This window comes from Gopherus evgoodei, chromosome 4 (assembly GCF_007399415.2).
Source record: "Gopherus evgoodei ecotype Sinaloan lineage chromosome 4, rGopEvg1_v1.p, whole genome shotgun sequence".
Taxonomy (NCBI): Eukaryota; Metazoa; Chordata; order Testudines; family Testudinidae; genus Gopherus; species Gopherus evgoodei.
In genome coordinates, this window is record NC_044325.1 from 151,982,316 (window position 1) to 152,007,726 (window position 25,411).

The window sequence follows — 25,411 nt, forward strand, 5'->3', positions numbered from 1 at the left end:
GCGAGCACCAAACACAGCCCGACCCATCCCTTACTGTGACACACACGCTGCACAGCCTGACCTGGGTCCTCTTATACCCACTAGTCCCCGCCCCCCTCCCAGAGCCGGGAGAGAACCCAGGAGTCCGGGCTCCCAGCCCTCAGCCCCAGCCAGCTCCCCAGGGCATAGCGGTGCCCCACTCCCAGCCCAGGACGCGACGTGCAGCGAGCGCCCCCCGGCGGCCCGAGTCGGGACCCAGGCGTCCGGGTGGGGCTGGGCCGGAAGGTCCCTTAACTGGGGCTGGCGGCGCAGGCGCGGGGCCGTTGAGTAGCAGGGCTGGAGCCGGCGCATCCCGCAGCCCCCTGCGAGCGGAGCCTTCCTGGGTCCCAGCCCGGCACGTGCGCAGGCGGGTCCCGGCTGCAGCCCCGGGGCGGGGAGCGGGCGAGAGGCGGCCCCGGGGAGGCAGCAGCAGCCGCGGGGCTGGAAGTCGCTGCCCGGGCGGAGGAAGCGGCCGAGGCCGGAGCCGAGCCCGGCGATGGCTGCAGCGGGGCCGGCGCAGGTAGGACGCGGGGCGGGGACTCCCCGGCCGGGCACTGGCTGGTCCCGGCTGGGGGCCGAGCCGAGGGGGCTGGGACCCGGGTCCCTCCCGCGGTAGTGACTGCGGGGCCGGGGGCTGCAGCAGCCGGAGCGCTGGGGCTGGGGAGCGGCGCGGGGGGGCCCTGGCCGGGCGGACACGCGGAGCCGGGCGCGGCCCCTTCCCCCCAGGGCGGCCCGGCGTGTGGCCGGGCAGAGGAGCCTGGGGCGCGGGAGCGGGGCTGAGCAGAGGCCTGGGGTGGAGGCGGGGGGAGGAGCCTGTTCCCTGCGCTGGGATTCATAGAATCACTGAACATCAGGGTTGGAAGGGACCTCAGGAGGTATCTAGTCCAACCCCCTGCTCGGAGCAGGGCCAACCCCAACTAAATCATCCCAGCCAGGGCTTTGTCAAGCCTGACCTGAAAAACCTGTAAGAGATTCCACCACCTCCCTAGGTAACCCAGTCCAGTGCTTCACCACCCTCCTAGTGAAATAGTGTTTCCTAATATCCAACCTAAACCTCCCCCACTGCAACTTGAGACCATTACTCCTTGTTCTGTCATCTGTTACCACTGAGAACAGTCTAGATTCAGACCCTTCCTAGCCCCCCGCCCAGAGCCCCATGAAGAGTCAAGGGCGACTCCTGTCCCTGGTGAACAGGACCCTGGGTCCCTGCGGGAGCTGTGCGGGGGGGGAGTCTCCCTGGGTCACAGGTGCTGGGCGGGGGGTTCCCTGGGAGTCGCTCCCCTAGAAACAGCGTCCCCTGTTGAGACTCCGGGCTGGGGGCTGGAGCGGAAGGTGCTGAGTGTGTAACGCTTGTTGCCAGCAGCTCCAGGTGGCGTTTGAGGACGTTGCTCTGTATTTCACCCGGGAGGAGTGGGAGCTCCTATCCCAGCCAGAGCAGCAGCTGTACCGGGACCAGATGCTGAGGAATTACTGGACCCTTGTTTCCTTAGGTAAGGATCTATTTATCTTAACTCCCAGAACCGTGAAATATCTGGGTTCCCTCGTTGCCTCACCTGCCATGTGCCACCATGTGCCTGAGTAGTTGCAAATGTCAGCCTCGTTCAGTTTGGCTTCCTGTTAAAGATGAAATCAGGGCTACAGAGCCTGGGGCTAATCTTAGTGTAATTTGTTTACCTACCTCAGTCCTGGCACAGGGCTGGTTGCAAACAGTACATGAGCACATAAGACTAATAATGCAGGAAGAAAACAGCTCCCCACTGCCCCCCCCCCCAAATGAACATCATAATCTTAACTGTGCATTTGAACAATTCTTGCACCCTAAACAAAAAATGATAGGTCTGTATAACAGTGATACCTGCCACGACACAACCCCAAAGTAAATTGAGAAGAGTCATAGACGTTGCTGTTTCAGAGTACAAACTGAACTTGCCTGGCAGGAGATGGGACGAAATCTCCTCTAAGGACGATTTATTTCATTATTCTCCTGCTTGGGATCTCCTACGCTTTCATCTCTAGTGTCCGAAATTGGGGCCTCATTGCACCCAGTGCTGCGCAGACAAACACTGACCGAGATTGGGGCCTATTGTGCTGGGTTGCACCAATATATAAATGAGTCCCAACCCCCAAAACTTTAGTAATAAAACTGATTAATTCCCCCCAAACAGGCTATTCAGGTTCCACACCGGACTTAATCCAGCGGTTTGAGGCAGGGGAGGCAGAGCTCTGGATCCAAGATTATGAGGACTCCAGGGAAACCTCAGGGCTTGAGAGCCCCTCCTCAGGTGAGTCATAATAATCCAATCCCTTCTGATTTACGCACCTGCTAGTGGAGGGCTCCTTAATGTAGAAGGCAAAGGCACAGTGAGATCCACTGGCTGGGAACCGAAGGGGACAAATGGAGGCTGGGAATTAGAGGCCAGTATTTATTTTGGAGGGGAAGGAGTTAGTGGGCTGGAGGCAGGAATCATTGGGGAGCTTCTTTGGCTGGGATAGGCAGAAAGCCAGGCTGGATGGGCACGATGAGCCTGTCTGGCCTTGATATCTATGAATCCTAGAAATCATAGACATGTAGGACTGGAAGGGACCTCAGTAGGTCCTCTAGTCCAGTCCCCTGCACTGAGACAGGACTAAGTATTACCTAGTTCATTCCTGACAGGTGTTTGTCTAACCAGTTTTTAGAAACCTCCCATGATGGAAATTCCACAACCATCACAGGTAATTTGTTCCAGGGCTTAACTACACTTCAGAGTTTTCCCTAATCTCTAACCTAAATCTCCTTTGCTGCAATTTAATCCCATTACTACTTGTCCTGGCCTCAGTGGATAAGGAGAACAATTTATCACCCTTTACTTTGTAACAACCTTTTACGTACTTGAAGACTGTTATCAAGCCCGCCTAGCCTTTCCTTCGCCAGACTAAAGATCGAGAGAACATGACCTACGAGGAATGATTGGATTTGTTTAATCATTCTCGTTGCTCCCCTCTGACCCTGTTCAGTTTGTCTACATCCTTTCTGGAGTGTGGGTGGGATCCCAAAACTGTGAAAGAGAAATGGATTGGAGGTGGGGAGGTGATGAAATTGGAAGAAGGGTGGGATAGTGATATGGGACAATGTGGGAAGGCGGAAGATTTGAGAGATGCTGAGGGAAAGAGAGAGGTCTCGGGGCGGGGGGGGGGGGGGGAGAATATGCGGGCTGCATTTACCTAGGGGGGGGAGACATTGCAGTAGGATTCAGAAGATCTTGGTTCAGTTCTAGAAGCGAGTCACTACAGCTCCACCATGCCTCAGTTACCCCACCTGTGTAATGGAGAGGGCACTGAGGCTGTGAGGATAAAATCTGTGTGTTTGGCACTGGGGAGTGACAAGCACCTGGCTAGAAAGACACGCCTGCTAGTATATAGACCACAACACCACCTAGGCTTCCCACATCTCAGAAAATCATACCAAGGCAGGGGTGCCCTAGAGATTTTTTTCAAATGGGCTTCGTGCCGCTGACCCTCTTGACTCAAGCGGTCTGTGCTGGTGCCATGTGGCCCTTGGCACCCAGATCCAGAAATAGTTCACATAGGGACAAAAACCTGTTTGCAGCGTGGGAGACTATCCCTGAGTCACTGGCCCTTGGCAGAGAAAGCGCTGTCCTCTCCAGGTTCCCACCCAGCCTGCTCTCTGCCACTTCACTTTGCATGTGACATCTCAGACAGGAGAAACCTGCTCCAGCAAACAAGGAGAAAGCTGGGAATGACTCAGGGCAGGGCAGGGTCAGTCACGTATGATAAGTGATGAGTGTGAGGTTACACCACGTGGAGGACACTATTTTGTAGAGCAAGTCTCTGGCACTTCCAGCGCGTCACCGTAATGCTCTGAAACTGCCCTGTGTTCCAGGCAGCGCCACTTTGGGAGCGGACATGTTTGGAAGCCAGACAAAATCGTCCTTCGGGCCACATCTTGGAGTACCCTGGTGTACGGGCTGGGTGTGAGGGAGAGGGAGTGGAATGGCCTTTGTCACATCCCCCCCTCCTCCTCTCTCAGTGGCACAAAATTGCTGTCACTTACATTGCTTCAGTGTCAATGCTTAGCACAGCCCTCAGCCTTAACACGGTCTGTGACTGTCTGCAGATCAAAGGCCTGCCGGGTAGCAGCCATTCACCCCTTCCAGCTCCGCAGTATCACTGATTGGGTTGTAAAACAAAAGACATGGTTTTCAGATTACATCTCACAAACCCTGAGTGACTTGTCATCCCCTCTATCCCCTTCACCCACCCCCCAAAAAAACCCTACCCTCTTGCGGATTTTAGTTTAGTTTTATTGAAAAGGACTCACTCCCCCGCAGGAATAAACTGCGTAGTTCTAAGCAGCTTGATACCGGTCTCACTGCATCTATGTGAGCTAGTTTCGAACCAATATGGTGAAAATAGTGCAGACACTGTGGAACAGGCCTCATGATATAAAACAGGAGAATGTGAAGAACCAGCCACATGTAAATAAAAACCTCTGATTGAAATGAAGCCAAAATCAATTTGAAACAAAGCACGGTCCCTATTTGTTAGCACTTTGAGGCCCTAGTTCTGGATGAGGGCCCTATTGTGCCAGGCGCTGCCTGTGTCCTGGGCAAGCTACAGTTTAATCATCAAAGAAAACCCAAGAGGTGCGTGGTGCACATGGGAGCAGGCCCTAGGCGCTGCGCAAACAACATAGGGTAGAACCACCAAGTCAGGCTGCAGATTTGTTATGGTATTTGGTATCATAAATTACAGAAAATGTAGTAAAAGGCACAGGTCACTAAACTTCCTGTGACTGCTCCCTCATTTTTAACAAAACCTGCCCTCCTCCTCGCCATGCCTATGGGGCACCAACTGCCCAGCACTTCCCCCAGTGCTGCAATCCTGACCGCAGCCTGGTGCAGAGGGGTTGGTGCGAGCTAGAGAGGAACTGGGTGGCAAGGCCATTCACTGAAGTTTGGCTTCCCTCCCCCACCATTATCACTGGGGTGGTGGCAAATCCGAGTGGCGCTGTAACCCCGCAGACCAGGTCTCAGTACCCAGAGAGAAGTGTTGGGTCCAACCCTGTGAGACAGGACCCGCCATTGCAAAGTGAGGCTTCCGTCCAAAGAACAGTCACGTACGATTGGTGAAATCGCTTCATCTGTGACATTTTCCATCCTTGACAAACCTGTAGCCTTAACCATGAGCTCTCTCCAGCAGGGCTCGGGATCCTGGGGGGAATGCGGACACAGAGTGAATGTGGGGAAAGTGCGGCGGGGAAGCAGGATTCCACGTCCCACATAGGGATTCATGCACAGGACGCAGTCCATCCCCAGGCTAAACTCAGCCAGAGACTAGACCTTGCTACACACCAGAGACTCCCCATGGGCCAGCGTCCCCACTGCTGCATCGACTGCGGCAAGAGCTTCAGGAGTCCCTCCGCGCTGACCCAGCACCAGTACACGCACGCTCGGGCGTGGCTGCACCGCTGCTCTGACTGTGGCAAGGCCTTTGCACGGAGTGCACACCTGAGAAGACACCAGAGCGTGCACACCGGGGAGCGGCCACATCGCTGTCCTGAGTGCGGCAAGGGCTTTGCAGAGAGCTCAGGCCTGAGAGTACACCTGCGCATGCACACCGGGGAGCGGCCGTACCAGTGTGCTCACTGTGGTAAGGGATTCTGCAGTTCGTCCTCACTGACCCAGCACCAGCTCACGCACACCGGGGAGCGGCCGCATCACTGTGCTGACTGCGGCAAGGGCTTTGCATGGCGCTCACACCTGAAAAGACACCAGCTCATGCACACTGGGGAGCGGCCGCATCACTGTGCTGACTGTGGCAAGAGCTTTACAGAGAGCTCAACACTGAGAATACATCAGCGCACACACACTGGGGAGCGGCCGCACCACTGTGCCCACTGCAATAAGGGTTTTGCAGAGAGCTCAAGCCTAAGGAAACACCAGTGCATGCACACTGGGGAGTGGCCACACCGTTGTGCCCACTGTGGTAAGGGATTCCGCTGTGCCTCCACATTGACACTGCACCAGCGTGCACACACTGGGGAGCAGCCACACCGTTGTGCTCACTGTGGTAAGGGATTCCGCTGTGCCTCCACACTGACACGGCACCAGCGCGCGCACACTGGGGAGCAACCGTACTGCTGTGCTGACTGCGGGAAAGGCTTTGCAGGGCGCTCACGGCTGAGAATTCACCAGCGCATGCACACTGGGGAGCGGCCATATCGCTGTGCTTACTGTGGCAAGGGCTTTGTAGAGAGGTCAAACCTGAGATCACACCAACGCACACACACTGGGGAGCGACCGTATCACTGTACTGACTGCGGCAAGGGCTTTGCACAGTCCTCAACCCTGAAAAAACACCAGCGCACGCACCGGGGAGCAGCCGCAGCACTGTGATGATTCTGGTAAGAATGTCAAAAAAACCAGTCCACCCACCAAGCACCAATGCACGCACACTAGGGGAGGACATTCCGGTGCGCTGGCTGCAACAAGAGCTTTGCACAGGCCTCCTCCTTGATACCACATTGGTTCATTCACAGCTGAGAGCAGCAGTACAGCTGTGCTGACTGGGGCAAGCCCTTTGCTAGATTGGCCAACCTCATCCAGCATCTGGTCACGCGCACGAATGTCCCTTTGCCACCGCCAGGGCCTGAGGGGCTTCTGGGAGCTAGTGCAGACCAGGGAGTGGTCCTGTCCCAGTGATGCCCAGCAGAGAGACACTGGGGGACATGGAAGGGGACTTGGCTGACCAAGTGTGGGAAAGATCAGACAGGTGGAGGGAATTTAGAGCAGATGGTCACAGCCTACTGCGTTAGGGAGCTTTCCCTCTCATATAGGTGTTTCCAACCAGGTCTCTTTCTGTCCCCAGGTCAGTCACTCACTCATCTCACTGGGATGCAGCCAGGATAACCCCCCTTCCACCCCTCGTCTTGATGGGACCTAGCCAGGAACTTCCCCCCACACCTTGCTCTGTTCCAGCCAGCAGGTGACTCTTGGGTGACATCTGGAGGTGGGATTTGCAGTCCTCTCAGCATGGATTGGGTTGAGGGGTGGGGCATGACAGCCCAGTGTGTGTGATTGAAAGACAACTGAGGAATTGCTCATGCAGTCTACTTTAAATAGAAATGTGATGAAGAACTAAGTACCTAATGTGGAACAAAGATCTATCTAACCACTTGTTTCTTTGCTATTGAAAAAGCTGATGCATTCACACAGCAGGTGGAGAAGCCAATGTGAAGTGCAACCAATGAAAGTGTTCTAAGGCCTAGCTGACCATGAGGTCTGATGAACTGTATGACAGACAGGCACATAGGGAGAGTTTCCCATTACTCTTGGGGGAATTCTGAACTAAAAATTCTATGAACAATATTTTAAAATTCTGCACATTTTGTCAGAATAACACAATATAATCATGCTAGTTTGTTGTTTTGGTAATTTTTCAAAATACTTGTCGGCAAGTATGTCTGTAACAATGCAGACAACAAAAAAGATTCAGAAAGTATATTTTGACAAATAGATTCTTTACTAGGCTATTAATATGGAAATTTGAGTAAGAATCTATGTAAACTACAATACAGAAACGTAGTTCCTGCACCCCTCAGCAGAAGTACAAAGGCTTGGGGGAATCAGGAGTAACAGAGGAGCTGAGGGAGTGGGAAGTAATTGCTGGAAGTAGCCTGGGAGTGAAGCAGGAGGGTTGTTGGGTGTGGGTGGGAAAAGTATGTAACAGATTTGGGGGGGGGGCAGAGGATTGTTAGAGTTGGGGAGTCTCCCTCATGCGTCCCTGGCTGATCTGCTAGCCTCTGCCATTCAGTTAGGCACATCTGCCCTGTCTTGTGTCCCCCTGCACTCTCCTCGCCCCATCCCTGTGTGGTCCTGCACACCCACTCCCACTTAGACCCCATCTGTAACGTTCATGGGAGGCTACGGGCCTACCCTGAGTGCTCTGCAAGAATGAGGCCCACACGCACCGTGAGTTATTGGCTTTAATGAAGGTAAAGTGACACAGCCGCAGTGGGGACTCCTGGCGTTGCTGTCACGGAGGCGGGGAACCCAGCACCGAAGCTCATCTCGGCCTGGGTCAGAGTCCAAAGGCGGGACCGGAGGCATACAGCTATATATACACAATACAAAACAACTCATACATATGCAAGAAGGGACCTCCCACAGGCTATGTCTGCCCTTTGGCCTAAGGCCATACAAACTGGTTTCAACCAGTTAAAAGCAAGTTATAACTGGCATGCTATGTCCTACAATGACCGGCCACTTAGCAAGCAGGGGCTTTTCACAAGGCCACCGAGAAAGCGGAAATACCCTAGCTAGGCCGTGACACAGTCTTTCGCAGTCCCCTACACCATCCCAGTCTTCCTCTCCTCCAGCACTTCTGAATCCCAGCCTATGTGATCCACGCAGGAGCCCTATGTGCCCTGCTCTGTCTGTCCCTGCCCTCATATTGTGTGTTTCCTCACCTGGGCTCATGGGCAGGTTGCTGTGAGGAATGCCACTTCTGCTATGGCTCTGAGCTGGCTGCCCTCTGTTCTGGTGCCACAACAGCTCCTGGTGGGAAGAAGGTGTAACTGCAGTGCCTCACTGGCAAAACATATTTTCTGCTAGGAGGGGGAAAAAAAAATCTGTGGGGGACATGGATTCTGCGCCTGTGCAGTGGTGCACAATTTCATCAGGCCTATGCAGGAGAGCACATTCAGCCTGAGCTCCTGTACAACACAGGCCAAAGAATTTCCCTGAGTAAATGCCTGTTTGAACTAGAGCAGAGCTTTTGTTTTTGTTTTTTTTTATCCAATCTTGATTCTTGATTTTAAAATTGCTAGAGATGAAGAATCCACCAGGATGCTTTGGAAGTTATAAATTGTACATGCATGGTTAGAAGTAGGGAAGGACGTTTGTTTTTATTTTACCATGTGCCTGTGAAGAAGAGCTTTAAGTTGCCATCTTCCCCTCCCCTTTCCCCCCCTCCCCCGACAGCTCACACTGCAATGAAGTGATGAATTCTCTGTTGCAAAAACAGCTTATGAACACAGGGAAATGGTTATGAATGTTCTTAGGGGAGAGTCAAAGAGCACAATGCCTCTTGCAGGGGAACAGCCATTGCACCAGATGTTTTCTGTGCAAAGATAGGCTGAAGGCAGCAGTAGCTGGCTACGCAGCGTGGGCTTCATCCCCCTAGGGCAGTGGCTGCTTTTTCCCCTTCCATGAAAGTCTGTCTGATGCTTTGATTGCCCCACCCCTTACACAACAGCTCCTTGACTGGACTGACACAGCCCACCCTGATCTGTGTTTTGGGGTTGGAGAAGGAAAAAATGCCTCAACACTTGGGGTAGGCGGGTTGTTTGATTTGGTTGTACTTGAAATGTATTATTCTACTGAAATACTTAAAGATGGGGGCCAGCTGTACATCTCAAAGTGCTTTACAAAGCCACTTAGTGCCTCAATTCCCATTTTACAGATGGGGAAACTAAGGCACAGAGAGCCTCACCCAAGGTCAGTCAACAGGCCAGTGGCAGAGCTGGGAATGGAACTCTGGTCTTCTAGATCCCAGCCCATAGCTCAGCCCACTGAACCACACTGCCTTTTAAAACAGCTCTTCAGTGTGTAGTGTCTTGCCGTGCCTTTAAATAAAAACACTGGGTTTCACACACCTCTTCGTACAGCGTGAAAGAGTAACGTCCCCTACAACCCTCCAAATGTCACCACCAAAGTGGGCAAGGGGAGATTTGACTACCCAGGAATGCCCCAGCTTTTAATGAGCTGAATGGAGAGGCCTGTTCCACAGTATGTACTATTGTATGACTGGTAGGGTTGCCACCTGTCCAGGTTTTGGCTTTTGTGTCCAGGTGCCATTTAGGGTTTCTGGTTTTTGGGATCTGGCAACTCTAAATGGTGCCCAAATCAAAAGTCTGTTTACAAGGCAGGAGGAGGCAGCAGAGCTGAGCAAAGATAAAGGAGCTCAGGCAGGCGTACCAGCAGGCAAGGGAGGCAAACCCTCACTCTGGTCCTGCGCTGAGGACCTACAATTTCTATAAGGAGCTGGATGCCACCCTTGGTGGCGACTTCACATCCACTGCCAAGAGCCCTGTGGATACTTTGGTGGGGCTGCAGGCGGTGGACAGGGGGCTCAAGCCCGAGAACGAAGTCGTGGGCAAAGAGGTCAAGTTGGAGAACGTTGTGCAGTCCGCAGTAGGGTCATCTGGTGGCACGGCGAGTCAGGAGTTCTCCTCTCCAGAGGGGTCTAGTCGGTCTCAGCAGTCTGTTTGTGGCCCACATGACACGGGAGAGGAGAACCATAATAAATGTTCATTTTGGCGTTCATGCTGCTCAGTTATATCAGGTAGAACTGTTCTTTCCTATGTATACTGTGGAAGTGGGTGAAGGGATAGAGAAATTAAGAAAGAAAGAAAACCCCAAAACATGCACACACAGCCCCAGTCCCAAACCCCTCCCAGCCCTACTTCCCAAAACGAATAAGCATTCATTTGAGCCAACTTATAAACCACCATAAGCATACATTCAAACTAGCTTTATAGACGTCACCCACTCACATACACATTCATACTTGTTTTTCAGCATTATTTCATACAGAATACGCACGCAGCCTAGCTTAAAAGAAATCTAACAGTGTTCAATTGTTCAGCACACCCCATGTAAACAAAATGTAGGGATAGTTTAAACTATTTTGTGTTAGAGTTGATTGCACTTTTTACCAGAGCTATAAATGTTGTTTATTTATACGTACATACAGACACATAACACTTTAACATCCACCCTTCCCTCCTCTTTCTCAAAACAGTTAAGCATACACTCAAGCCAAACTGCATATTATTGTATAGATAAGCTACTTTAAGCATACATTCAAGTTAGTTTTATTGACAGTTAAGTCTCACAGAATATCATACTTGTTTTCAGCAGTATTTTATATAAAACACACACACACAGTCTAATATCAGGTAAATCTAACAATGTAAAGTTGGACAATACGCCCATGTATGAGACAAAATGCAGACTTGGTTATTGACTTATTTGGCACATTTAGCAAAATACTAAAAAAGAAATAAGAAATCATGATACACTTAGGCCTGGCAGAAGCTATAAAAAGCCCTAGAAGCATCTGCATTTTGCCTCTTTCCTGCACTGATCTCTGGACTATGGACTTATAATAAAAGGAGCTTTCTAATCAATGGACTCAGGACCTTCCATTCTTTTGGATGCCATCGGAGACTTAACAAGCCAGCAGTTTATTCCATCACTGCTTCAAACCAGCCACAAGAACTTTGCAATGTGTGTATGTGTTTGATTCCTTTAACTGTTTTAACCCTCACTTCCTTCTTTTCGCTTATACCTAAACCTTTAGATACTAGATACCAAAGGATTGGCAACCACAATTATTGGGCAAGATCTGAGCTATATATTAACCTGGGAAGGGGGTGGGTCTTTTGGGATCAGAAGAACTCTTTGATAAAATTAGTTGTAAACAACCACTCATCATTAAATCTAGTGTCTGGGTGGTGAAACAAGGACTGGGATACCTAAGGAGGCTCCAGTTCTGACTGTTAGCCACTGTGGTGAGACAAATGTTTACTGGTTTGGTATATCTTGTGGAGGAATAACCACCAGGTTTGGCATGTCTGCACCTACCTATTTCTCAGCAGTTTGTCCTGAATGTAGTATTCTTGGTGTGACCCTCTGAAGCACAGTGACACTAGCGCATGGTGATTATCCCCACAGCCACGACTGTGGGATTCTTACACGTGCCTCTGCTGCTGGAAACAGGACACTGGAGTGGACACACCTCTGCTCTGATTCCCTGTGACCTAAGTGATTTGCCCAATGTCACAGAGGCAGCAAGTGCCAGAGCTAAGAATAGACACCAGGACTCCTGTAGCCCAGCCCAGCCCAGCCCCATAGCCACAAGCCCAGCCTCGCTCCCTCATTCAAGGCTCCCAGTGCCCCTCAGCATGGCCCAGAGAATGCAGCAAGGCTGCAGCTCATGAGTCCCTCTGGCCCGTGAGCTGGGGCTGCTGGGACCGGGCTCTGTACCCCTCCCTTGATGGCCGCCTCAATGGATGCTTTGGGCATGCTCCTGCTCCCTTGCCAGGTTGGTGTTGAGATTAGGGTTGGGTCTGCAGGAAGAGTCACAAGGAAGACATGGCTGGGATCCCATTCCAAGGCAGGCTCCCAGCCCCCACTCCTTTACCCCACCAGCCTCCACTCCTCTCCAGGAGCCAGGGATAGAACCCAGGTGTCCTGAATCTGACTATCCCTCCCTGCCCCACACCACCTGTCCCAACACCCTTCCCCTTTTCAGCCAGGGTTAGCTCTTAACTTAGGCCGTCTAAACCACAGGCACTGGGCTTCCCCCCTCTTATGCAAAGCAGCTGCTAGAGGCGGGCAGAGACCCAGGCACCTTATGGGAGGTGCTGTGATAGAGGAAAGGTCCAGTGGAGAAAGGATGAGGAGGGGAGACTAACCCACTGTCATAGACAGATAGCTAAGGGTTAATGTTCTTTTACCTGTAAAGGGGTAACACCAGTAACCTGAAACACCTGACCAGAGGACCAATCAGGAAACAAGACTTTTTCAAATCTGGGTGGAGGGAAGTTTGTGTGTGAGTTTTTTGTTCTTTGTCTTGTGTCTGACCCTCTCGGCTATGAGAGTGATTTTTCTATCTCCAGCTTTCTAATCTTCTGTTTCCAAGTTGTAAGTACAAAGATAGGAAGACCATAGGTTTATATTGTTTTCTTTTGTATTTACATGTGTATAGTTGCTGGAATGTATTAAATTGTATTCTTTGTGGATAAGGCTGTTTATTCATATTTCTTTTAAGCAATTGACCCTATATTTGTCACCTTAATACAGAGAGACCATTTTTATGTATTTTTTCTTTCTTTTTATATAAAGTTTTCTTTTTAAGACCTGTTGGAGTTTTCTTTAGTGGGGGCTCCAGGGAATTGAGTCTGCAACTCACCAGGGAATTGGTGGGAGGAAGAAGTCAGGGGGAAAAATCTGTGTGTGTTAGATTTACGAGCCTGACTTTGCATTCCCTCTGGGTGAAGGAAGGGGTGGAAGAGAGATTAGCTATCTTGGTGCTTGTGTTTCCAGGACTGGAAACGGGGAGGGAGGCATCCCTCTATTTAGATTCACGGAGCTTGCTTCTGTGTATCTCTCCAGGAACCCAGGGAGGGAACACCTGGAAGGGAGAAGAGGGGGAAAATGGTTTATTCCCCTTTGTTGTGAGACTCAAGGAATTTGGGTCTTGGGGTCCCCAGGGAAGGTTTTTGGGGGGACCAGAGTGCCCCAAAACACTCTAATTTTTTGGGTGGTGGCAGCTTTACCAAGTCCAAGCTGGTAACTAAGCTTGGAGGTTTTCAGGCTAACACCCATATTTTGGACGCTAAGGTCCAGATCTGGGAAAAATGTTATGACACCCACAGACCAGCATCCTCTCCTCCAGCAGCCAGAGGGGATGCTGGCCTTGGGCTAACAGAGGTTAGGGGGTGCTGGGCTTAGGGACACCAGAGTCAGTGCTACTGGTCAATGCTGGGCTGGCAGGGCTCTGTAGCCACAACCTTGGCTGGAGCTGGGTCACATGCAGGATCTGTCCCTTCCTCCCCCCCCCGCCCATGCCTTTCATGGCAAGCGCAGGGCATGGCGATCTTCTGGTCGACGTCCCATGGGCCCTTGATGAGTTTGACTTTGACCATTTGTTGTGTCCGTACATGTGGTGTGCAGGGCGGTGGGTGGGGGCAGCCAGCCTGGGCGCCAGCTCCTTCAGCGCCAGCACTGAGGCCAGAACACGGCATTCGTATGAGGCAGCTGTTCTCCCCATGGTGCTGGGAAGGGACATGGGTGCAAGCTTCTGAAACACACACAAGTTACACCGATGAGTGAGAGATCCTGTAACGTACACGTAACACATACATTGCGCAGCCTTCCTGAAACACACATGTAGCACACACTACAGCCAGGTGTGACTGAGCTCCTGTAACATACACACACACAACCTCCTGAAACACATGCACATTCCAGCCAGGGGTTAACTCCTGTAACACACGCACGCTACACAGCCAGGGTGTGATCTGTAAAGCACTCACATCACACAGCCTTCCTGCAACACTCTTACCTGCACACCATACACAGCCTGGGGTGTGATCCCTAGTAACACACACACGCTATTGTAGAACCAATGTGAATGAAATTGTTTTTAGTTAGTCACTGTACCATTGTAACTTCTGTTCACCATTTCATTACACTTGCCATTTTGCCTACATTGTAACATTGTAACTTCTGTGCAATATTGTAACTCAAAACCCATTTTAAAATGCTGACTCCATTTTGTAGAAGGCTTGTGCTGCAGCCCCCATTTTTGCAAGCCATACTGTAATTTTATTAGTCTAGTTGAGATGTGTGAATGAGGTATGCATGGGTGATAGAATCAACCTCCAGCACCAGCCCGTCCTGATGAGATAAAGTTCAAATACCAACGGCTGAAGAACTAGACAACAGCCCTAACTCAAGCAAGAAGCATCCACCCTAAAAAGAAACAACAGAAGGAAGATCAAAGCCAGGTCCCAGACTGACAGTCACGCCTGCAACTGACGGGTGATCAAGCAAACCCAGAGGCGGCGTGACACAGCGAGACCTAGGAACTTTGAATCCAAACTAAACTCCTATAAAAAGGAAAGGGTGAGATGAGAGACCTTGGGTAACGTTCTGCTACCAACGTCAAGGAGCATCGGTGCGCGCCCGACAGAGACCCGGCTCCTCCTCGTGCTCAGCTTTCCTGGCCAGTTAGCTGCCACGAGCTCCGATCCCAAGCTGCGAACTCAAACTGCAATCAGGACTGGTAACTATCCAGCAGCTGCAGAACATTTTGGGGTGTGTGTGTGTGAGTGTATGTGTATAAGCATTAGGGTATTTGCTAATAGTTACGAATTAATAATAAATGTGGCATCTTTGTCTTAACCCCTAAAACGATCCTGTGTAAGTTTGTGGGACAACACCATCACCACACAGCCTAGCAACAAACACAACACACAGTCTTACTGTGACAGTGACATACGCCACAGGCTGGCCCGAGCCCTCTTGTACCCACGCGTCCTTGTTCCCCTCCCAGAGCCGGGAGAGAACCCAGGAGTCCGGGCTCCCAGCTCCTCACGGCACAGCAGGGACCGGGCTGCCCCCTTACGGGCTCCTGCCGCCGCGAGAGCCCCTGGCGGCCGGACTCGGGACCCAGGCGTCCGGGAGGCTGGGCCTGGGAGGTCCCTGAGGTGGGGCCTCCCCCGGCTGCTGGAGCCGGCGGCGCAGGCGCAGGCGCCGGGCTGAGCGGGGCCAGCCCGGCCCATGCGCAGGCGGGTCCCGGCTGCAGCCCCGGGGCGGGGAGCGGCCGAGAAGCGGCCCCAGGGAGGCAGCAGCAGCCGCGGGGCGGGAAGTCGCTGCCCGGGCGGAGGAAGCGGCCGGAGCCGAGCCCGGCGATGGCTGCAGCGGGGCCGGCGCAGGTAGGACGCGGGGCGGGGACTCCCCGGCCGGGCACTGGCTGGTCCCGGCTGGGGGCCGAGCCGAGGGGGCCAGGACCCGGGTCCCTCCCGCGCTAGTGACCCCGGGGCCGGGGGCTGCAGGAGCGGCGCGGGGAAGCCCTGGCCGGGCGGAGCGGGGCTGAGCACAGGCCTGGGGCGGAGGCGGGGGGCGGAGCCTGTTCCCTGCCCTGGGATTCGGGCCCGTCCCAGAGCCCCGTGGGGAGCCGAGGGCGACTCCTGTCCCGGCCAGCAGGGCCCCGGGTCCCCGGGGGAGCTGTGCGGGGGGGAGAGTCTCCCTGGGTCACAGGTGCTGGGCGGGGGGTTCCCTGGGAGCCGCTCCCCTAGAAACCGCGTCCCCTGCTGAGACTCCGGGCTGGGGGCTGGAGCGGAAGGTGCTGAGTGTGTAACGCTTGTGCCAGCAGCTCCAGGTGGCGTTTGAGGACGTCGCTCTGTATTTCACCCGGGAGGAGTGGGAGCTCCTATCCCAGCCAGAGCAGCAGCTGTACCGGGACCAGATGCTGAGGAATTACTGGACCCTAATTTCCCTGGGTAAGGACTGATTTCCCTTCATTTATTCACTGCAGTGGGCTTCGTCGATGTCTCAGCTGCCAAGTGCCACCGAGTGGCCAAGTGATGGCAAAAGTCAGGTCAGCTTCCTGTTAAAGGAGAAATCAGGGCTACAGCGCCTTAGGGTCACGTTAATGTAACTGGTTTACTTGCATTATACCTCAGTCCTGGCACAGATTTGGTTGTAACCATCTCTTACAGGAATCCCAGCCCAGACACCAGGGCAAGAACTCTACCTCAAGAACTGACTCCAGTTAGACAAATAAGGCAGAGAGAAAAGTCTCCTGCTGCTTGGAACAGCTCCCCACCAATGTTCCCTCTGTTTTTACATGCATGTGCAGAATAAATTGTGTTCTGTGCCCCAATACGGAGGTGATGTGTGGCAGTGGTGAGGCTGAGAGGTTTGGAGTGTGAGAGGTGGCTCAGGGCTGGGGCCAAGGGTTGGGGTCAGGGGAATTAGGGCTCTGGCTGGGGGTGAAGGTTTGGGGTGCAGGCTGCCCCAGGGCTGCAGCGGAGAGAGAGGACTTCCCCAGCCCTCTTGCTGCAGTGGGCTGGGGGAGAGGCACCTCTCCCTGGCCGCAGCAGCTCCAGGGCTGGGTCAGGTGGAGAAGCGTCTTTCCCCAGAAGCGGCGCCTCCCTAGTCCAGACCCCATGGCTATGGCCCTGTGCAGACCCACTACTTTCCCACCTCCCCAAAAAGAATCATACATCATAAATTTAACAATTGCATAGTTGAACAATGCTGCAGCCTAAGCAAAAGAATTGGTAGGTGTGTGTAATGGTGCCACCTGGTGCCACCTGCCATGACTCAGCCCCCAAAGCAAATTGAGAGTGGTCATAGACACTGCAGCTTCAGAGTATGAACTGAACTTGCCTGATGGGAAATGGGAAGAAATCTTCTCTAAGGACGGTTTATTTAATTATTCTCCTGCTTGGGATCTCTTGCACTTTCCTCTCAAACAGCGTCTGAGATTGGGGCCTCGTCGTGCCAGTTGCTGCACAGACAAAAACTGATGGAGATCAGGGTCCTGTTGCACTGGGCTGCACAAACATATAAATGAGTCCCTGCCCCCAGAACTGATTCTTTCTCCCCAAACAGGCTATTCAGATTCAACACCGAACTTAATTCAACGGATCGAGTTAGGGGAGGCAGAGCTATGGATCAGGGAGGCTGAGGACTCCAGGGAAAACTCAGGACCTGAGAGCCCCTCCTCAGGTGAGTCGTCATAATCCGATCCCTTCTGATTTACACACCTGCTAGCGGAGTGCTCCTTAATGTAGAAGGCAAAGACAGAGCGAGATCCATTGGCTGGGAGCTGAAGAGAGACAAATTTGGGGCCAGTGTTTATCTGGGAGGGGAATGAACCACTGGGAGAGCTCCCCTCAGGATGCAATGGATTCTTCCTCAGTGAGAGTCTGTTGGTGGAGGTAGAGCAGCTCTCCCTCAAAGCCAAGGCTCTAACTCAGCCAGCAGTTACTGGGCTGGAGGCAGGAATTGCTGGGGAGATTCTCTGGTTCGGATAGGCAGGAAGGCAGGCTGGATGGGTACAATGAGTCTGTCTGGCCTTGATATCTATGAATCATAGAAATCATAGACGTGGGACTAGACGGGACCTCCATAGGTCATCTCGTCTGGTCTCCTGCACTAAGACAGGGCTAAGTATTGTCTAGACCAGTGCTTCTCAAAGCCAGTATGCCGCTTGTTCAGGGAAAGCCCCTGGCAGGCTGGGCTGGTTTGCTTACCTGCCGCGTCTTGAGGATTTTAGTTTAGTTTTAGTTTTGCACAAAGAATGAAACATGAGACTGAGGGTGAATGACGTCTTTCGAAGGAATTTGTTGAAAGGGACAGACTCCTCCTTAGGAATGAGCTACATTGTGCTAAACAGCTTTAAACCAGTCTAACTCTGTACACGAGGGGATTGTAGCACCTCAACTAGTTTCAAACCAATATTGTTTAAACGGCACAAACACTGGGGAACAGGCGTTGTGCTGTAAATCAGAGGACAGTGCAGAACCAGAAACATGTAAGTAAATAACCTCTGATTGAAATAAAACCAAAATCAGTGGATCAGGGCCTCGTTGTGCCAGGCACTGGGTGTATCCATGGCAAGCTACCATTTAAGCATCAAACAAGACCCAAGGGGCACATGGCGCACGTGGAAGCAGGCACTAGGTGCTGCATAAACAACATAGGATAGAACCACCCTGAGTCAGACTGCAGATTTCTCACGGCATTTCATATAAAAATTACGGAGCAGTTACAGTAAATTTATGCATCCAACGAAGTGGGTATTCACCCATGAAAGCTCATGCTCCAATATGTGTGTTAGTCTATAAAGTGCCACAGGACTCTTTGCTGCTTTTAGTAAATTTACTAAAAGTCACAGGTCACTAAACTTACTGTGGTGGCTCCGTGATGTTTCACAAAAGGGGCACCAACTGCCCAAAGCAGCACTTCCCCTCAGCACTGCAACCCTAACCCCAGCCTGATGCAGAGGGGCTGGTGCGGGCTAGAGAGGATATGGGTGTCAGTGCCATTCACTGAAGTTTGGCCCACCTCCCCCACCATCATGACTGGGTAGCGGCAAATCTGAGGGGTGCTGTAACCCTGCAGGCCAGGTCTCAATGCCCAGAGCAATGGTGTTCGGTCCAGCCCTGTCAGATAAGAGCTGCCATTGCAGGATGAGGCGCGCATCCAAAAAACACAGAGAAATTGGGAAATCGTCCCAAGTGTGACATTTTCCCATCCTTGACAAACTTATATCCTTAACCATGAGCTAACACCGGCATTGCCTCTGCTCTCTCCAGCAGGGCTTGGGATCCTGGGAGGAACGAGCACATGGTCTGGCTGTGGCAGGAGCTTCCGCCAGTCCTCAGTCCTGAAAATACACCCACGTACACACAATGGAGAGCAGCTATACTGCTGTGCTGACTACGGGAAGGGCTTTGCATGGAGCTCAAATGTGAGAACACACCAGCGCGCACACACTGGTGACCGTCCGCACCGCTGTGCTGACTGCACCAAGGGCTTTGCAGAGAGGTCACACCTGAGAATACACCAACGCACACACACGGGAGAGCGGCCGTACCACTGTGCTGACTGTGACAAAGGCTTTGCAGAGAGCTCAAGCCTAAAAAGACACCAGCGCACACACACCGGTGAGCGGCCGTACCACTGTGCTGACTGCGGAAAGTGCTTTGCACAGAGCTCAATCCTGAGAAGACACCGGCGCACACATACCGGGGAGCGGCCGTACCACTGTGCTGACTGTGGCAAGGGCTTTGCACAGAGTTCAAGCCTGAGAAGACACCAGCGCACACACACCGGGGAGCGGCCGTACAGCTGTGCTGACTGTGGCAAGAGTTTTGCAGAGAGCTCAAACTTGAGAACACACCAACACACACACAGCGGGCAGCCACCGCACCGCTGTGATGTTTGTAGCAAGAACTTCAGCAGCACCAATGCACTAGCCAAACACCAGCGCACACACAGCGGGGAGAGGCCTTTCCAATGCACTGACTGCGGCAAGAGCTTTGCAGAGAGCTCAAGCCTGAGACGACACCAGCGTGCACACACCGGGGAGCGGCCATACAGCTGTGCTGAGTGTGGCAAGCGGTTTGGTAGATTGGCCAACCTCATCCGGCACCAGGTCACTCACACCAACGCCCCTCTGCCATCGCCAGGGCCTGGGGGGCTTCTGGCAGCCAGTGGGCCTGACATAGCACCAGCAGATGTAGACCAGCGAGTGGTCTTGTCCCCCTGATGACCAGCAGAGCCTGTGTGGGGCGGGGAAGGGAACTTGGCTGAGCACTGTGGGGAAGAGCAGACCGGTCCGGGTAGTAATTTAGAGATTGTCACAGCCTACTTCATTAGGGAGCTCCCCCCTTGCCCCCCATGTAGGTGGGATCCAACTATGTCTGTCCCACACACACTCATGCATCTAGCAGGGATGCAGCCAAAACAACCCCCTCCATCTAGATGGGACCCAGCCAGGAACTTTTCCCCCCGCCTACCTTGTTTCCAGCCAGCAGGTGACTCTTGGGTGACATCTAGAGGTGGGATTTGCAGTCCTGTGGGGCTGGGCAGGACAGGACTGCCTGGTCCATGTAATTGAAAGAAGACTCAGGAACTGCTCATACCGTCTATTTTAAATAGAAATGTGATGAAGAACTACATACCTAATGTGTAACACAGGTCTGCCTAGCCAGGTGTTTCTTTGCTATTAAAGAAGCAGATGGTTCACATGGCATGTGGAGAAGCCTGTGTGAAGTGTAAATCTTTAAAGTGAACCAGTGAAAATGTTCTAAGCCCTAACTGTCTGTAAGGCGGTCGCGGCTTCCTCCCTGTCCATCAGGAGGCTGTGCAGTCCCAGCTGTGCTTGAGCCTTAGGAACTGGGATACCTACAGGCAGATTTCTTGAGGCCGGTGATCGGGACATGCTGCAGTGCAGAGCGGAGATAGAGGAGATAAGGCAGGCGCACCATAACGCGAGGGAGGTGAACTCCCATTCAGGTGCTTCACCTAAGACTTGCTGGTTCTATAAGGAGCAACCCCTCCTCCATTAGCAAGAGCCCCATGGACACTTCAGAGGGCCTGGGGCGGCAGAAAGAGGACCTAAGCCAGAGGATGAAGTTATTGATGAAGAGTGGAGTTAGATGAGGATGTGCAGCTCCTGGCAGGGTCGCCCAGTGGGGCAGGAAACCCCTCCACTCCAGAGGTGTCTAGCTAGACTCAGCAGTGGCTCTCACAGAAGCAAGAAGCAGGAGATGAGATGCCTGGTAAGTGGCTGTGGCTTGTGTAGTGTGGAGGTGGTGCTCAGGGTATAGAAATGTGGGAGGCTGGTTGTGTTTCTGTGAGCTGGACAATTCCCTGTGTAGCTAATCCAGAGGGGACGGGGGATAGCTTAGTGATTTGAGCATTGGCCTGCTAAACCCAGGGTTGTAAATTCAATCCTTGAGGGGGGCATTTAGGGATCTGGGGCAAAAATCTGTCTGGGGATTGGTCCTGCTTTGAGCAGGGGTTGGACTAGATGACCTCCTGAGGTCCCTTCCCACCCTGATATTCTATGAACTCTATGATAATCAGTACAATGCAACAGGGTGTTGATGCATATCGAGATCTCACAGGAATCCTCCAGGGAGATCTCCAGGAAAGTTTCCTGGAGGTACTTGCCAATTCTCTGCTAAAGGTTCTGTGGTAGAGCAGCTTTGTTCCTTCCGCCAGTGTAGGAAACTTTTCCATGCCACTCAGTAATCACTTGTGCAGGGACCAAAGCGGCACACAGGCGAGCAGCATAGGGAGCAGGGCAGAAACCACAAGCATAGAGTAGATGTACCCTCATTTCCCTGCTTACCCTTAGCAGTGAGATGTCTGCTAGAATGACCCTTACCTGTGGAAAAGTGTGGTTGAATTTTAGAATTTGTCCCCTAGAATGCTGCACCGTGGCCCTTGCAAAGTGTGTGTGCTCTTTTCCCAGCATGGAGTCTCCCTCACTCTCCCCTACCACCACCACTTACAATGCTTTGAGTGTTCGCAGAGATTTGTGCCTGATTGTAAAAGGTGTATTTAACTGAAATGTTTCAATGAGGAGTGTGAATTTAACAATCCCGCTTCTGTGCCTTGTCCCTTGTGCTTCACCAGATGTGGCCTTCAGGGACACCCCACGCATGCTGGCCGAGCGTCTCTGCCAGATAAGAAAGCACCCAAGACACAGCAAAAAAGACGTGTTCCGGGAGGTCTGGCAGCGCTCCAATGCAGAAAAAAGGGAACACAAGGAGTGCTGGGAAGCCAAATGGCAGGACAGAAAAGAGAATCACACCTTTATTAAGGACGCAATTGAGCAACTGATTAAAGTAATGGAGGAGCAAATACAGATGCTGAAGTCCTTAATAATGCTGCAGACTGAGGCCTTGCGTACACTCAGGGGAAATTCGATCTAAGCTACGCAATTTGAGTTACGTGAATAGTGTAACTCAAATCGACATAGCTTAGATCTACTTACCAAGGGGTCTACACTACGTGATTTCGACGGGAGACATTCTCCTGTCGACTCCCCCTATTCCTCTCGATCCAGTGGAGTATAGGAGTTGATGGGAGAGCGATCTGCGGTCAATTTAGCGGGTCTTTACTAGAGCCACTAAATTGACCGATGATGCATCCCCGTAAGTGTAGACAAGCCCTGAGCAAATCAGTGTTCGACCTCCACTGCAGCACATTCAGAACCCTTTCTCATGCCCCCCACAAATTTCTTTCTGCTTTCCAGCACTTCTGTGTGTCCCATTCACTCCACCCCCTCAGACAACTTTCACAAGGCTAGCTGGACCTACACACAGTTGTGAAAGTCAGCCCTTCCCTGGTTCCTCCTTTCCCGCCAAGCATCTGTGTGTTTGTGTGTGCTGTTTCTTGTGCAATAAAAGCAGAGTTTTATAATGGTAAATCATCTTTTTGTTTTTTTTCTACAAGGTGAGATTGCAGGCACTACCAATACATGCACAGGCATTTTAATCACTTTCTTACTGGACTATAAGGCCCCAAATGTCACCATTACCTTCTAGGAAAACCAAATGTAATGTAACATTGGAGCATCTCTGACAGAGATATGTTACTGATGCTTATTGTCCAAGTGCTGTCTCAAAGCCTCCCTGATTAAAATAGGCCCCTCTGGGCTCCTCTAACAGCCCTAGTATCTAGCTGCTCAAAATCAGCTGCCAACCAGTCTGCCTCAGCACTCCACCCCTGAGCAAACCTTTCACCCTTAGCTTCACAGAGATTATGCAATGTACAGCATGTGGCTATGACCATGGGAATATTATCCTCAGTGAGGTCTAACCTGCTATAAAGGCATCGCCAATGCACCTTTAATTTGCCAAAGGCACATTCAACCGTCATCTGGCACCTACTGAACCTGTTGTTGAACTGCCCTTACTGCTGTCCAGGTGTCCCATGTAAGGTTTCATAAACCAAGGCTGTAAGGGGTATGCAGGGTCCCCCAGGATCACTATGGGCATTTTAACATCCTCCACTGTGATCTGGTTAGGAAAAAAAAGTCTTTGCCTGCAGCTTTCTGTATAGGCAGGTGTTCCAGAAGATGCTTGTCATACACCTTCCTAGACCACCCCTTGTTGATGTCAGTGAAACACCCATGGTGATCCACAAGAGTCTGCAACACCATGGGGAAGTACCCCTTCCTAGTGATGTGGTCTGGTGCCAAAATGAATGTGTGCAGAGCTGTCCACTATTTCATGCACATTTCCCAGAGTCAGGGGCCTTCGTAGCAGGATGCGAGTTATTGCCCTGCACCCTTGCATTAATGCCGCCCCAACAGTTGACTTCCCCACTCCAAATTGATTCACGACCGACTGAGTAGCAGTCTGGAGTCATTAGCTTCCACACACAGATTGCCACATGCTTCTCTATTGAGAGGGCAGTTCTCATTCTGGTGTCCTTGTGCTGCAGGGCTGGGGTGAGCTCCGCGCACAGTTCTCTGTGCATTCACAGCTTTCTGCATCCAAAAGTTCTGTACCCACTGGTTGTCGTCCCACATCTGCATGACGATACGGTCTCACCAGTGCTTGTGTCCTGAGCCCAAAAGTGACGGTCTACCCTATGTACCTGCTCTATGAATGCCAAAAGCAATCTAAAGTTGCTCCTATCCCTGTCACGCAGAATGTTGGATGCCTGCAAGTCTTCCTCAGTTAGGAACTTCACTGCTGTCCGCAATGTCTTCATGGCAGATAACGGAGCAAGTGTGAACATGCAGTTGCGACTTTTATGATGTCAATTTTTGGGTGTTGACATCACTTTTGTCAGCACAAATTGGTAGTGTGGACAGAGCCTTAATGACAGGCCAGCTTTCAGACCTAGCAGCAGAGGCTTATAGGCCCAGTGCCCTCAATCAAGGCAGGACAGAAAACAGTTCATGGCCCTGGTCTGCGCTAAGGCAGAGCAACACAACAGTGTAGGGGGAATCAGCTTCCTGGCAGAACAGTCAGCAAAACCATCTGGTGTCCTAGTTCAAGTGGGCAATAAACCAGTGAAGGCTTCTTGGCCTGAAGGTGGGGAGGCTGCCAGGGATGGAGTGGCAGGGGGACGCAGACCCACCCACTCCACTGTGTCCCAGCCCAGGGCCCTAACAGTGGCGGAGTGGTCCTATTCGGCTTTCCAGGGCTCCTTCCTACTCTCCCAGTCAGGGGGCAGTGGGGTTCTGGGGTTGTCATTCATCTCGCTGGGGTAAACGGCAAGTGGCAGCCCCAACAGCTCCTCAATGTCCCCAGTGTCTGGCAGCTCTGGCAGTCCCTCCAGGCTCTGGCACTGTAGCAGCCTCCATCAGGTCCAGGCTCCAGCAGTGCGGGTCAGACGTCCTGCTCCTCTAGCAGCTCTCCCCCAACTGAGCTGGAGGCCTGCCATTTCCGGTCACTGTCCCGGCCCCCTGCTTCCAATGGGGCGCCCGCGCATGTCCCAGCTCTGCCCATCAGGGGGCGGTCGTGGTCTCTCCTTGTCCATCAGGGTTGGAGACCACACACCCTCTCACTACAACCCTTCCTCAAGTCCAGCCCCAACCCACTCTCCAGGGTTGGTATGGTCCCCCTTCCCCAACCGGAAGAGACCATCAGCATTTGCATTCTCCTTACCTGCCCTATGTTGCAAGGTAAATGCCAACTGTCAAAGGGGGAGGTACCACCTTATTAGCCTCCCGTTAGTGCCTTTCATGGTCTGGAGCTACTTCGTTGTTGTCACGGATCATACCCTTCCACACGGAGTCCCGCAGGAGGTAATATGAAAGGGCCTCCCCAGCCCATTTAACTGCCAGGGCCGCCTCCTCGATGATCGAATAGTTGCATTCCCAGGGGAAGAGCTTTCAGCCAATGTACAAGACGGGATGGTCTTCTCTGTCGAGGGTCTGAGAGAGGATGGCCCCAAGTCCCACTGCCACGGCATCTGTCTGGACTGTCAACCTATGAGGGAAAGCGGGGCTACAAAGCATTGGTTCATGGCAGAGATGGTCCTTTAGCGTCTGGAATGCTTTGGCACACTTGGGGGACCAGTGGTTGCACTGCAGCTGGTTCTTTGCTAGGAGTTTCTAATTCTATAGTTTGGGACAATATATTCATTTAATGTTTAAGAAAAGTTTTGTAAATGAGTTCCAATAGTTCATGGATTAGGGACCCAATCTTATGGAGTTCCAGGCAGTGGTGAGCTGGAGCTGGTTCATAGCGGTTCCCACAAACCGGTTGTTAAATTTAGAAGCCAGCTGAGAATCGGTTGTTAAAGGGGTGGGCAAACTCCAGCCTGCAGAA

At 52.3% G+C, this 25,411-nt stretch overlaps 2 protein-coding genes and 1 long non-coding RNA gene across 7 annotated transcripts; 2 read left to right on the top strand and 1 right to left on the bottom strand.

Annotated features, from left to right (window-relative positions):
• Positions 1-315: 315 nt before the first annotated feature.
• Positions 316-7,371, top strand: LOC115651421 (zinc finger protein 664-like). Of its 3 annotated transcripts, none has more exons than XM_030562440.1 (5): positions 316-538; positions 1,379-1,508; positions 2,184-2,300; positions 5,218-6,424; positions 6,889-7,371. In XM_030562440.1, exons 1-4 carry the CDS (start codon positions 515-517, stop codon positions 6,414-6,416), a joined length of 1,470 nt encoding a protein of 489 aa, XP_030418300.1. In that variant the 5' UTR covers positions 316-514; the 3' UTR covers positions 6,417-6,424; positions 6,889-7,371. The 3 variants fall into 3 exon arrangements, with proteins under 3 accessions (XP_030418300.1, XP_030418301.1, XP_030418302.1); XM_030562441.1 differs by having other exon boundaries at positions 5,221-6,424; XM_030562442.1 differs by having other exon boundaries at positions 1,382-1,508.
• Positions 7,372-13,179: 5,808 nt separating this feature from the next.
• On the bottom strand, positions 13,180-15,269 carry LOC115651497. The gene is made up of 3 exons (XR_004000365.1): positions 15,094-15,269; positions 13,751-13,890; positions 13,180-13,221 (listed from the first exon to the last, which is right to left on the bottom strand). It is a non-coding gene; the product is annotated as an uncharacterized LOC115651497 (long non-coding RNA).
• A 193-nt stretch (positions 15,270-15,462) lies between these two features.
• Positions 15,463-25,054, top strand: LOC115651439 (oocyte zinc finger protein XlCOF6.1-like). 3 transcript variants are annotated; one of them, XR_004000353.1, is made up of 5 exons: positions 15,463-15,529; positions 15,967-16,096; positions 17,214-17,330; positions 18,926-20,893; positions 21,756-25,054. XR_004000353.1 is itself a non-coding variant. In XM_030562497.1 (4 exons), the coding sequence occupies exons 1-4, from the start codon at positions 15,506-15,508 to the stop codon at positions 19,876-19,878; spliced, it is 1,227 nt and encodes a 408-aa protein (XP_030418357.1). In that variant the 5' UTR covers positions 15,463-15,505; the 3' UTR covers positions 19,879-21,092. The 3 variants fall into 3 exon arrangements, 1 of the variants encoding a protein (XP_030418357.1); XR_004000352.1 differs by having other exon boundaries at positions 18,923-20,893; positions 21,756-25,053; XM_030562497.1 differs by lacking the exon at positions 21,756-25,054 and having other exon boundaries at positions 18,923-21,092.
• Positions 25,055-25,411: the final 357 nt, after the last annotated feature.

Coding starts and splice junctions, on each gene's coding strand:
- LOC115651421 (XM_030562440.1), top strand. CDS start 515: ATGGCTGCAGCGGGGCCGGCGCAG. Junction 1,509..2,183: donor CTGGACCCTTGTTTCCTTAG/GTAAGGATCTAT, acceptor CCCCCCAAACAG/GCTATTCAGGTTCCACACCG. Junction 2,301..5,217: donor GCTTGAGAGCCCCTCCTCAG/GTGAGTCATAAT, acceptor AGCTCTCTCCAG/CAGGGCTCGGGATCCTGGGG.
- LOC115651439 (XM_030562497.1), top strand. CDS start 15,506: ATGGCTGCAGCGGGGCCGGCGCAG. Junction 16,097..17,213: donor CTGGACCCTAATTTCCCTGG/GTAAGGACTGAT, acceptor CTCCCCAAACAG/GCTATTCAGATTCAACACCG. Junction 17,331..18,922: donor ACCTGAGAGCCCCTCCTCAG/GTGAGTCGTCAT, acceptor TGCTCTCTCCAG/CAGGGCTTGGGATCCTGGGA.